General features: G+C 57.1%; 7 protein-coding genes across 7 annotated transcripts; 5 read left to right on the top strand and 2 right to left on the bottom strand.

Annotated features, from left to right (window-relative positions):
• Nucleotides 1-41: 41 nt before the first annotated feature.
• SDRG_04546 (hypothetical protein) lies at nt 42-844 on the top strand (the record flags this gene model as incomplete). Its single annotated transcript, XM_008610221.1, has 1 exon — nt 42-844. The coding sequence occupies one exon, from the start codon at nt 42-44 to the stop codon at nt 759-761; it is 720 nt and encodes a 239-aa protein (XP_008608443.1). The 3' UTR covers nt 762-844.
• Nucleotides 845-1,167: 323 nt separating this feature from the next.
• On the top strand, nt 1,168-2,008 carry SDRG_04545 (hypothetical protein). The gene has a single exon (XM_008610220.1). The coding sequence runs from the start codon at nt 1,196-1,198 to the stop codon at nt 1,928-1,930; it is 735 nt and encodes a 244-aa protein (XP_008608442.1). The 5' UTR covers nt 1,168-1,195; the 3' UTR covers nt 1,931-2,008.
• A 298-nt stretch (nt 2,009-2,306) lies between these two features.
• Nucleotides 2,307-3,268, top strand: SDRG_04544 (hypothetical protein). The gene is made up of 4 exons (XM_008610219.1): nt 2,307-2,800; nt 2,854-2,941; nt 2,989-3,039; nt 3,085-3,268. Exons 1-4 carry the CDS (start codon nt 2,339-2,341, stop codon nt 3,228-3,230), a joined length of 747 nt encoding a protein of 248 aa, XP_008608441.1. The 5' UTR covers nt 2,307-2,338; the 3' UTR covers nt 3,231-3,268.
• Nucleotides 3,269-4,082: 814 nt separating this feature from the next.
• SDRG_04543 (hypothetical protein) lies at nt 4,083-4,816 on the top strand. Its single transcript, XM_008610218.1, has one exon. The coding sequence runs from the start codon at nt 4,101-4,103 to the stop codon at nt 4,776-4,778; it is 678 nt and encodes a 225-aa protein (XP_008608440.1). The 5' UTR covers nt 4,083-4,100; the 3' UTR covers nt 4,779-4,816.
• Nucleotides 4,799-5,288, bottom strand: SDRG_04542 (hypothetical protein). Its single transcript, XM_008610217.1, has one exon. It carries the CDS (start codon nt 5,190-5,192, stop codon nt 4,827-4,829), a length of 366 nt encoding a protein of 121 aa, XP_008608439.1. The 5' UTR covers nt 5,193-5,288; the 3' UTR covers nt 4,799-4,826.
• A 695-nt stretch (nt 5,289-5,983) lies between these two features.
• SDRG_04541 (hypothetical protein) lies at nt 5,984-7,714 on the top strand. Its single transcript, XM_008610216.1, has 5 exons — nt 5,984-6,424; nt 6,478-6,688; nt 6,745-6,936; nt 6,987-7,467; nt 7,514-7,714. Exons 1-5 carry the CDS (start codon nt 6,029-6,031, stop codon nt 7,641-7,643), a joined length of 1,410 nt encoding a protein of 469 aa, XP_008608438.1. The 5' UTR covers nt 5,984-6,028; the 3' UTR covers nt 7,644-7,714.
• A 540-nt stretch (nt 7,715-8,254) lies between these two features.
• SDRG_04540 (hypothetical protein) lies at nt 8,255-11,687 on the bottom strand (the record flags this gene model as incomplete). Its single annotated transcript, XM_008610215.1, has 24 exons — nt 8,255-8,326; nt 8,378-8,485; nt 8,528-8,632; nt 8,684-8,788; nt 8,845-8,907; nt 8,952-9,041; nt 9,090-9,188; nt 9,245-9,343; nt 9,391-9,489; nt 9,536-9,727; nt 9,772-9,861; nt 9,916-10,020; nt 10,079-10,177; nt 10,220-10,315; nt 10,374-10,472; nt 10,518-10,616; nt 10,663-10,758; nt 10,801-10,899; nt 10,952-11,053; nt 11,101-11,199; nt 11,244-11,339; nt 11,385-11,489; nt 11,538-11,639; nt 11,685-11,687. 24 exons carry the CDS (start codon nt 11,685-11,687, stop codon nt 8,255-8,257), a joined length of 2,322 nt encoding a protein of 773 aa, XP_008608437.1.
• Between the last annotated feature and the right edge of the window lie 583 nt (nt 11,688-12,270).

Raw genomic sequence — 12,270 nt, 5'->3', positions numbered from 1 at the left:
TACCAGCAGAGTTCAAAATGCCTCGCGGCTGCAAGCTACCTATGGTTGCATTTACGTCGCTCTCGGCAGCGGCGCTCGAGGCACTCAAGTCGCGCAACGAGACGACGCTTTTTGTCGCGCTGGTATGTCCGTGGGCGCACCGCACGCTCTGGACCGTCTCGGAAATCGACGCCCCCGTGCGCGTGCTCGAGTTGAGTCTCGACAGTATGCCAATGAGCTACCTGCGCCACTTGAATCCCGACGGGTCGGTGCCATTTTTGCTCGCGAATGGTCGGCCCATGCACGACTCGGTTGACATTGCCATGTACATGGATGCGACGTTCAACAACGGTCACCTCGCCGCCACCGACGACCGCGCCGGCGCGGCGCTCGTCCAGCGCGCCAACGCGGTCTTTGATGTCGCCCCGACGTTCGCGTTCCTCCGCAACGCTGACGCGTCCAAGAAGGATGCGCTGCAGCGCAAGATGCATTCGAGCTTGTCGCAGCTCGAGACGGTCTATGTTGAGGAGGCAGCTGTGTACCGCAGCCGCGGGCCGTACTTGCTCGGGGACCGGCTCAGCCTCGCCGAGATCTTGATCTTGCCGCTCCTCTTCCGCTTCAACTTGATTGCCAAGCATTATCACGACACGGAGCTGCTGGCGTCGCACCCAGCGCTCGCAGGCGCGTTGGCGGCAGCGACCGCGCGACCTGCGTTTCAGCGCGTGACGCGGGAGCCCGAAATGTACTTGCGCGCGTTTACCAAACTCCGAGCGCGCCGCTAGCGCGCCGCTCGATAGAGTACGATAGTGGATAACCGTCGTCGCGTCGACTGAACCGAATAGATGTCTTGTGCTATTGGCCCAGACACTAGAACAAAAGTTCATCATGATACTGTGCCAAAGCTTGGGTGGTCCTTGCGACGTGTGTGCAAGAATGGTGTTGGTTCGTGCTAGTGGACGCACGCGTCTACATCTCTATATGAGGCATGTCATCGTTTCGCTTGATCGCCCAAAATGACGTGGCACACTCACAGCACCGCCATCGTCATCCGGATCCGGATAGAAGGGCGTGGATCTCGGCGGGATGATGCTACAGGCGGTGGCCGTCCGCGGTGCTTACGACAACACGGTCGAGACGTAGTGGCAGAAGGAACATCCCCGAGTTCTCACTTGGCAGTCCCTCGATCGGGAAGGACTCACCCACTCTTGAATTTCCTATGGTGGCGTCCATCGACTACGATACCCTCTCGGCCAACGAGCTCGAAGCGCTCAAAACGAGCCGTGGCCTCACGCTCTTCAACAACACGGTGTGTCCGTTGGCGCACCGTGCGCTCTGGACCGCCACCGAGGTGCAGGCGCCGCTGGCGCGCGTCATTGAAGTGCCCATTCACGCCGCCATGCCGGCGAGCTACATCGCCAATTTCAACCGGTTTCGGTCGGTGCCCTGCTTGCTCGACGACGGAGTCACCGTGTATGAGTCGATGATTGTCGCCCAGTACTTGGACGCCAAGTTCAACGGTGGCAAGCTCTTTGTTGCTGACGACCCGGCGGCAGCGGCGCTCGCAAACCTCGTTGTCGCCCAATTCGACATTGTCCCGTCCATCTTTGCGTTTCTTCGCAACAAGGACACGACCAAAGACGACGAGCTCAAGGCCCTAGTGTTCGCCGGCGTCGCGGGCCTCGAGCGCATCTACCAGGAGGACGCAGCGGCCTTTCGATCCCGTGGCCCGTACCTCCTCGGCGACCGGTTGAGCCAGGCCGAGATTGCTCTTGTGCCGTACCTCTTTCGCTTCTCGCTCATTCTGCGCACGTACCGACGCGTCGAGTTGCTATATGCGTGTCCACTACTGGCGGCCGCCCTTGACGCCGCAACACAGCGGCCTGCGTTTCAAGCGGCGACCCGCGAGACCGACGTCTACCTCGCTGCTGGCGCCAAGATTGTCGGCTTGTAAGTCGACTTTGGGCGCCCTTGCAAACACGCGAGGCAACATTAGACTTGCTTTCCACAAAGAACGTTCTTTGAAACCACAGTGTACATTTTCATAAAGTCGAATTTAGTGAATGCCACGACTTGGTTTCTTCGGAAAGTGACGGCGAGTCCATTCTGGACCCTTCCTGTAGTAGCTATACTGCATGCAACAGAGGCTTGTCTATCGCGTTATGGACATTATTGTCGTTGACATGACAATAACTACTTGTCTGTGAATGAATGTGTGCGGGTCATCGACAAGGGAATATGCGGCGAACGAGTATGCATTCTGAGAGGTCTTTCGAGGCCGCTCATTGGTGCAGGGCGGCGAGCGCGATCCATTTCAAGAGGTTTTTCCCGTTGGCGTCAAGCTCAAATCTCAATTACGACCATGAGTGGTAAAGGCGACGCAGCGGCCAAGAAGGCCAAGTCCTCCAAGCGCAACTCGGCCAAGGGCGGGAGCCGCAAGTTCGTCACGAGCTTCGAGGAGATGGAGGCCCGCAACAAGGTCGAGGAAGTCAAGCAGGAGAAGCGCCGGGCGCGCCGTGACGACGACGAAGAGGGCAGCTCGGACGAGGAAGGCGGCGCCGACGGCGACCTCGACGTGGTCTTTGAAGAGGCCGAGGAAGAGAAGCCGGCCGCCGAGGCTGTCCGTGCGCCCAAGCCCAAGGGTGTCCAGTCGCTCATCCAAGTGCAGAACCCCAACTTGCAGAACGCGTCCAACAAGGTCATGAAGGCCAAGGACATGGTCGGCGACGCCGAGCCGCAGCAGCTCACGCGCCGCGAGCGCGAAGCCATCGAGAAGGAAGCCAAGGCCGCCGCCTACATGAAGCGCCACTTGGCCGGCGAAACGGTACGCGTCGTCCAGCGCCATGACCAAACTATATATCGCGCTTGCTCCTGTAGGCGGAAGCCAAGAAGGATCTCTCGCGCCTCGAAGAAGTGCGCAAGCGGCGAGAAGACGCGGCGCGCCGCAAGAAGGAAGAGGAAGAAGGTACGTCGAGATGCGACACTAGCCATAAGCGCTCATTGCTGTGCTAGCCGAGGCGGCCAAGCAGAAGAAGGCGTCCAAGACCTCCAAGGTCGATGACGGTACGATACGCCTACATGTTGGTGGTGTCTCATGCGCATGCACAGATGACGTCTTGGATGCGCGCGCGATCAAGGCGCTCAAGCCCAACGTCTTGAAGGACAAGCTCAAGGAGCGGGGGCTCTCGATCCAGGGCCAGAAGAACGATCTCATTCAGCGTCTCATCGACTATGAAAACGAAAAGGCTTTGTAAGAGACGTACTATATACCACGTCGACTCGTTCTCTTGGACTGTGTATCAACTGCACGAGCATCGTGCATGAGCCAAGTAAGTCGTAGTCGTTGGGTGCTTGGTGCTGGGCATAGAAACGACCACCAAGACGTTGTGGGTACTGCAAGTAGCTCTACCATGGCGATAGCACTCATCACACTGCCAACGACAGCGTCAACCAAGCCTTACGAAGGAACAGCTTGATGCGCAGGAGCTGAAGCCGACGCTCGGCGGCAGCAGCCGTATAGTATTTCATGTTCATACTATGAATGCATCACTTCAATAGTGTTGATATCGAGCGCAGGGCGTTTGTCATTTTCTCTGCCTGCAGAGCTCGCACGGCGATGCCACATAGCATTTCGTGCTCTCCGAAGTGTCTTCTATCACAGTGGTAAGTACGAGCGATTTCATTTTCAAACGTGATTTGGCCGATCGCGCGACCTGCGCTCGCCTGTGGGCGCCGAAACGTGGCTATTTCTGGCAATATCGAGTTATTTATGGCACATGCCACAAACAAATGGGCTCGCTGGTCATCGCACCGTGGACAGCGCTGTAGTCCTGTATCAGTGATGCTGCATTGCATTCCATTGACAAACTACTTGGTGCTGCTTTGCTCATGGTCGTTTACCGAGTGCAAGCGCAGCGACTACCTTGTACAGGTCCTCCCCACTTTGCAGCGTCGGTACGAATTAGTGTATGGTTATCGTCGTATTATAGTGTCATTTCAGTCCTCGTATTTAAATCACTTGAACTTTGTATTTAAAAGCAAGCCCTCACGTTTTTCGAAAAACGCATGCGTTAAACCCGTTTCGACGAAGGGGCTTCTAGATTTGGTTTGGTGGCAGCATTGACATGAACGCCAACGCGGTCCAGCAGCAGATGCTCAGCGCGGTCTCGGACCGCGTCCTCGAGACGCTCGAGGCGCAGGAAGCGCGCTTGGACATGCAGATCAAGCAGCTCGAGACGATGGAAGAGGACGATCTGGACCGGCTCCGCGAGCGCCGGCTGCAGCAGATCAAGGCGGCCGCGACGCAGATGCAAAAGTGGAAGGACGCGGGGCATGGCGAGTACACGGAGCTCTCAACGCAGCAAGAGTTCTTTGACGTCATCAAGGCGAGCGAGTGCGTCATCTTGCACTTCTACTCGGCGACGAACGCGCATTGCCCGCTCCTCGACAAGCACCTCCGCGCGCTCGCCGAGTCGCATCTCGAGACCAAGTTTTGCCGCATGAACGCCGAGAAGGCCGACTACCTCGTGCAAAAGCTCGGCATTTGGATGATCCCGTGCGTCGCGCTCATCAAGAACAAGAGCGTCGTGCACATGCTCGAAGGCCTCGACGAGCTGGGTGGCACGACTGAGTTTTCGACTCACTTTCTTGCCTACTTTTTGTCAACCAAGAAGGTGCTCAAGTTTGACGGCGCGCCGCCCGAGTCGGTCACCGACAATGGCCACGCCAACACCGCTACCAAGCAGGGCCCGATCAAGCAGTCGGTCTTTGACTACGCCAGCGACGACGACGACTACGACTAGAGACAGACAACACAATACGATGGGTTTTGCCAGCGAGATGCATATAACTTAGGGACGGTGCGGCTGCAAGAGTTGCCGACGGTACGCGCGCTGCTGGGCGCGAATGTGCTGTGCGCTCTCCTTGGTGTCAATGTGCTCGAACGCAGCCTCGCGCCACTTGGTCATGTCGGCGCCCCACGTCGCCCGCGCCGTCGACACCGCCTCGGCCTTGTCCTGCAACCCAAAGCTGCGCATCTCGCAGACCGATGGGAGCGTCGTTGGCAGCGGCGCGGGCCCGACGGCTGCGGTGGTCGTCGTGCGCGGGCGCTTGCTTCGGGCGTCGTCGTCGTCGTTTATCGTCGCGTGGTGGTCGTTTCTTGTCTGGCCAGCGCACCGGGCATGCCAATCCTGGCACAGCGATTGGCTAAAACTCATGATAGCAACGCTTCGTGATTGGTCACATTGGCTATGTGGCGCTGATTTGGCGATTTGGCGCCAAGCTTGGTCGCTCTCAACGCCAACCCATTAGGGCGGACAGCCGGATGAAATGGCGACGTGAGCAAGCGGCCGCAAGCATGGAACCAGCTGGACGAGCCATGCGACTATGCATGCAGTGTACGGCGAGGAAGCGCTGAAGCGTGTCGAATGACGAACGATGGAGAAGGATGTGTGAGAAAGGACGGTACCGGTATGTTAACCTTCGGCAGAGATGCATGGCCAAGCATGTCCTCCCATCGGGCAGCTCCATCGGGCCATCATCGTTCGTGCAGCGTATCCGGCGTCGATTTTTCCTTCAAATTTAGTGCTGTGGCCCTGTACTGTGGTTTTGTATTGTATCAGTGGACGGCTTGCACTGCGATGTCGAGGTCACCTTTTGCTACCTTTGCGTCGGCTCCTAGTTCATGTATGCTTTACGTTCTTGACACAATCCCACACAACCCGCACGCACGTCATTGGCGTCGAGGATACCTCGCAACTCGAGGTAGAACCATTGGCATGCACGTAGCTCTCGCACGTACTAGTAGCTCGTCGCCGTGCGCTGGCAAGACGCCATGATTATATAGCAAAAGGACTATGAAATGGTCGCGTAGCAGCTGTACACACAGCGTTGGCATACACAAGACGGCTCGAGTACCTGCGCGGACGTGAGCACCGATGCTACAAAGTGAGCCATGTGCAACATCGAATCTGCCATTTGATTGGCTGAAATACGCGTAGAGTGTTGCAAACGGCCAATCAGGAGCAGGGCCATCAACGTCATTCTCGGACTCATGACCAGCCTCAGCAGCGGCAGCGAGACCTTTGCGCTCGGCCGCCATGCTGCCATCGTCGCCGCGACCGCGGACGCGCTCGAGATCACGATGGCCAAGAAGCCGGTCCTGCGCCTGCTCTGGGCGGACGTGCTCGGCGCCAGCACGGGCCACGACACGATTGGCGCGACCTCCAGCCTCCCACTGCTCATCCACGTCGTCGAAAAGACCAAGAACGGCAAGCGCAAGCTGCGCGACGTCGTCTTGACGTCGTGCGGCGAGGCCAACAATGGCATTCACCAGCTCGAAGTCGACAAGTGGGTGCGCATCATCCAGTACTTTGCCAGTCCGAGCCGCCCGCTTGGTGGCGTTGCGCCGTCACTCGACGCCATTATGCAGCACCCGCCCAAGCAGCGCGTACGACTATCATGCTCGTCCAGGACAATGTTGATATGCTCCTGACCAAGTAGACGTTCCTTGTGCTCATCAACCCCGTCGGCGGCACGGGCAAGGGCGAGAAGATCTACGAAAAGGTCGAAGCCATCTTGGGCCTCGCCAACATTCGCGTCGAGAAGATCGTGACCGACCGCCCGAAACACGCCACGGACGTGGCACGCACCCTCGACGTATCAAGCTACGACTGCCTTGTCGTCGTCGGCGGCGACGGCTTTGTCTACGAAGGTACAGCGCAATGCATTGGTTACGGAATCGCGTCCATATCGCGCCTTGCTTTCTAGTTGTCCAAGGCTTGATGGCCCGTCAGGACTGGGCGACTGCGATCCAGCTGCCACTCGCCATCCTGCCGGCCGGTACCGGCAACGGCTTGGCCAAGTCGATTTGCGACGACGCCAACGAGCTCTGCACGCCAGAGAGTGCCACGTATCTCGCGGCCAAAGGCTCCCCGCAGCCCCTTGACGTGGCCACCATGCGTATGCTGCCGCCACATTTCTGTCAAATTTGATGACGTAATATGTACTAGGCAATGCGACGACGACGAGCTACCTCTTGCTCTCGCTCACGTGGGGCTTCATGGCCGAGATCGACCACGACAGCGAAAAGTACCGCTTCTTTGGCGCCCAACGGTTTTTCGTCGGGACGATCGTCAAGCTGTTGGCGTCCAAGAGCTGGCACGGCAAGCTCTCATACCTCCCGAGCAGGGACGAAGATGACATCCCGTATGCCGACGCGGACGTTGCACCGGCGCTCTTGCCGGCTGTTGGCGAGCCCGTGCCCTCGGAGTGGGTGACCCTCGAAGGCGACATGAGTCTCTTTTGGGCTATGAACGTGTCGCACGCGGCCAACGACGCCAAGATCGCGCCCACTGCGCGCCTCGACGACGGCTACTTTCACATTGTGCTCATGCAAGGCAAGGCGTCGCGCACCGAGTATGCGAGCATGATGCTCGGCATCGAGAAGGGCCAGCACGTCCATCAACCGACCGTCCAAGTCATCAAGACGCGGTACACGCTCGAATGTTTATATCACTGTGTTGTCAATATATTTTAGGGCCTTTCAGCTCGAGACGCCGGCAGAGAACCTGCTCATGGCCGACGGCGAGCGTTGTGACGGGGGGCTTTGGCAAGTGCAAGTGCACCGCGGGCTGGCACGTGTCATGGGACTGCCCGCGCCAAACTAGGAGGCAGATAAGAAAATCTTTTGACGAATGGCAAGAATGGCATGTGCATATGTGTACCTCGCATTTCGCCCGAAACTGGTCGCGTGTTCCTTCATAATGCAAGACACACGAGCCGTTGGCCACTGAAATGATCCCAGTGTTGTGGAATGTGTGCATCGAGCGCAGTTTTGAAAATGCCATTTTATTCAAATCAATTCATTGAAAAAACACTTGGTGCCCAGGGATGCCGCAAATCAGCACGTGGAACCTCTGTCCATCGCTAGCGACTTGTAGTGGGCCGTAGAAAATATTCCCAGCATTTTCCAATATTTGTTTCATTTTCGCAAAGCACTGCTTTGGCACGCGTGGGGCTTGTCGATCCGAAATCGCACCCTTCTCAAATCGCAGTGATATTTTCTGGGCGCATTCTCGAGCTAGAGAGAGGCTGTGTACCAACGCACGCGGCCATCAAAGGCGTGCAAGTTCTTATGGCTACGGAGGAGCTGTGGCTTGCGATGAGCTGCATATTCAACGGTTTGATGTATGGACCCTATCCCTATCACGTGTAATGCTCAAACGCGATTTTATATTTATATATGCAGTGCTGTCCGTCCAGTTTGAATACGAATCGGTCATTGGCGCAACAGCGCGACGATGGTGTCGTGTCCCTCGTCCTCGGCAAGCATCAGCGCCGTCTTCCCACTCTACACATGTCAAAATCGCTCGCTATGGCGTGGACCTTGGCTCCGTCGTACCTGGTTGGGCATCGAAGCATCAATGGACGGTCCTTTGACATCGATTAGCAGCTCAACGATCTTGCTATGACCATTTACAGTCGCGTAATGCAGCGCCGCGTTGCCTTCCTAGTCATTATATGTCAAGTGGCGGTTTCAATCGCGCCGGACCTTGTCTTGCAGGTTGACGTCAATGTGTGCATGCGTGAGGAGCTGACCGACAGACGAAATGAGACCCATGGCACACGCGCAATGCAATGCCGAGAGACCATGTCGCTGTGTCACCGTGCATGGGCATTTTGCAGTCAGTTGCATATGTTGACATACCGCATCTGTGGCGTTGATCTCGAGCGCGGGCGACTCCATGAGCGCTCGCAACATGCTCGGGTCATCGTGGTCATCGTACGCAATGTGAATCGCTCGGAAGCCGTTCTAGAGACGCGGTCGTCAGTCCATCAAAGAGTGTACGAATATTGTCATTGGTATACCGTAAAGAACTTGGGCGTGGCGCCATCGCAGGCCACCAATCGGGGGGCAAACGAAGACACAATCTACGATGCGCTCAACGCAGAGTCGGGTAAGGTGCAGTGTCTACCTCTTCATTCGAATTGACGAGTGGCAAGAGATGCCGCACGACGTCGACTTGACCCTTGTCGACCGCCATGATGAAGCAGTTCCAGCCGTTCTATAGTCAAGTTGTGAAATTGTGAATAAATAAGGTAAAAATGGGTACCGCGTCATGGGCGTCAAGGTCAGCGCCTGCGCCCAAGAGGATCTGTACGACATCGGGGCGGCCCACGGCGCAGGCCAGCTGCAAAACACTCACGCCGTGCTATGCAATCAAAATGATAAGCCACAAGTCCACCATGCTCGCTCCAGGAAAGGGACCTCGTTCACATGGTGGACGTTGGCGCCATGGCGAAGCAGTGCCTGAATGACATCGAGCGAGCCAAACTCGATGGCAGTCGACAAGGCTGTAGAGCCCCCCTAAACGTCCCATCCATCGTATTTTCAGACGCGCAGCGAGCTCGTACGGGGAAGGTCTGGTCAATGCACTGTGTATGGGCAAGCAGTCGTTCCATCATCGTTGCCGGGCCCAGCTGTGCCGCGAGATGCAGCGCCGTGCGTCCATTCTTGCCATCACGTTAGACGGGATACATGGCGGATCGCAAGGAATACCTCGGCAGCTTGATCGACGTTGGCGCCGGCATCGAGGAGCCGGGCGACAACAACTTCATCCCGCGTTTCAACCGCCAAGCGCAAGGCCGTCGTGCGCTTGATCGGTGCGTTGACGTCGACGAGGGGCACAAGCAGCGTCACCATGTTGGGCTTCTTGAGCGTGATGGCTTTTCCAAGCACCGAGCAGCCGTCCTATGCAGTCATTTTCGATGCTTCTGCAGACACGCGGTACGTACATAGCGCGACAGCAGCGGATTGGCCCCCGCGGCCAAAAGCTGTCGCAGCACCGCGCTCGACCGGGCACGAAACACGGCCGTCTCGCCAATCTACCCCGAAATGAAAATGAGGGTTAGGGTTCTCAAGCGGGGTAGGGTTCGTACGCGGTTGCGCATGTTGACGGTAGCGACGTCGAGCACGGGCAAAAGGAGCGCGACAATCTCGACGTGGTGCTGGGCGACAGCATGTAAAAGCGGTGTGTTGCCTTCCTACACCACCGACACGTTGTCGTGTATTGTTGGGCAATTTTTAACAAAAAATACGTACCCCATCTGGAAGGCTCGGGTCGGCGCCGCTCGCAAGCAGCTGCTCGACGATCGCCGTGTGACCATCAAAGGCGGCTGCACACAAATAGGTCGCTCCGGTCTACACGGAGATGTCAGAACGAATGGCGGTGATCCCGAGGACCGAAAGCACGCGGTCGACGTTGGCGCGCGGTAGCAAGCACGCGACAATGTCTGCGGCACCATGTGCGACAGCTGCATACAGCGCCGTCGTGCCTTCCTATTCCAAATCCCATTTATAAACCTAATACTGCTATATATGCATCTCAAGCACGCACGGCGTTGACACGGTCGACATCGTTGACGTGCTGGACGAGGAAGCGGACGACGTCCAAATGACCTTGGGCGCAAGCGGCCTCGAGAGGGGCTTCGTGCTCCTATTACAACGTCCATCAACCGCGTCAAGTGCATACGATACATACGGGCTTGGACGGCGCGAGGTTCGCGCCCACCGAGTAGAGCGCGTGGACAAGGCTGAGGTTGCCGGCCGCTGCAGCAATCGCAACCGCCGAATACCCGTGCTATTGAATTGTTTTTGACGATGAAAGCCATGTATGAGCCACCTACCGCAGCGACGGCGTTGACATTGCAGCGCGGCGCCAGGTACGTGACAAGGTCGTCCCAGCCGCGGCGCGTGGCGAGCATGAGCGCCGTGTTGCCGTTCTATCACGGTAGGGTCACTCGATGCCACATAGTGAGGTATACCCGATCGACTTGATCAACATCAACTTGGTAGGTTTCAACGAGCAATGTGGTAAAGTCGACCGAGTGCACATCGACGGCCAGTAGAAAGAGCGGCATTCCCTACGCGTGACCCGTCTACAGATCCAAAGACAATCATATAGCAAAGGATTACGTAGAGCGTAACGTTGGCGCTGGCGTGAAACGCATGCAACACGCGCGCACTCTCGACGTCGTTGGCGTCAAAGACGTAGCAGAGCGCCGTGACGCCATCGTCCTACACATATTTGATGAAATGCGGGCAGTTCAATGGCGTGTACGGACGTCGGCACTGGCTTCCGTGTCGGCGCCATGCTCGAGCAATGCCGTCGCAATGGCGGGGAGACCGTGCCGACAGGCCTCTTGGAGTGCTGTGACACCGCTCTACCCGAGCGTGAGTTGGGCGCCAACGAAACGAGTCGTCGTACGGGCGGCGCCACATTCGGGCTGGCGCCGTGACGTAAGAGCGATCGCACAATCTCAGTGTGCCCGCTTTGCACTGCTGTGATGAGGGGTGTCGTGTCCTACGTCGCAAGTATAAGCACATGAGAATATGCATCCGAGCATACCTGGGCCACGATCGCGTTGACATCAAGACCAACCGCCAGCAAGCTATCGACGGCTTCGAGGTCCCCGGCGCGGGCTGCGAGGACAAGGAGGGATGGTCCCGCGACCTAGGGATATACACGTAGCCTCGTCGTCGTGCCGGCAAGCGCCAGCACCTCGGGCGTGAGGCCGTGGAGCTTGACGTCGGCGAGGAGCGAGGCGAGGGCCGACGCGTCGCCGTCATGGGCCTGGTCGAGGAGAGAGCTTGTGGTGGCGTCCTACGGCGCGGCGTCGTCGTCGTCACGAAGGCTCATAGACATTACCATGTCAAGATGGCTGCGCGTTTGAAAATGTGGGTCCCATTGGTGGTGTCTTTCGGTGCGACATGCGGGTAAATTCGCTTATGCAAGTATAACATACCACGCGTGGCGCCTTGCTTTGTGTCAAATGTACTTGTATAAGGGAATGTCATGACCGGTCAACGTCGCCTCTGCGACCGTGGTCGGTCACAGATATCAGGGCGAGAAGACGCTTCGTCTTTCCCAACTCAGCATGAAAAGAATACAATGTCCCGCTTCGATTCCCGGGGAGGACAACCTTTTGTTGTCCATTGTTGAAAAATCAACTCGTAACGAAGAACTGACCCTCGGCGCCTTCTCTTGGCTACCGGATACAAGTAATACGGTCTGATTGACAGGTAGAATTTCGCTCAAATGTAAGAAAATGCACAAACTATCAGCGCCACTCTTGCCTAAACCAACGACACTAACCAAAGATGCCGGAACGAGAAAGCAAAGATTTTTGATCTCGGGCTTCCACGTACCGATTTGCTCCCGTGCGAATCTGGACAAATTGGTTCTTAGCCCGTGAAAAAGACAAAGTCGGTCGCGCTCGATACACTTGCAATAT

This window comes from Saprolegnia diclina (genome assembly GCF_000281045.1).
Source record: "Saprolegnia diclina VS20 unplaced genomic scaffold supercont1.11, whole genome shotgun sequence".
NCBI lineage: Eukaryota > Oomycota > Saprolegniomycetes > Saprolegniales > Saprolegniaceae > Saprolegnia > Saprolegnia diclina.
Note: the sequence above shows the minus strand (reverse complement) of the source record. Positions and strands in the feature narration are given on the sequence as shown.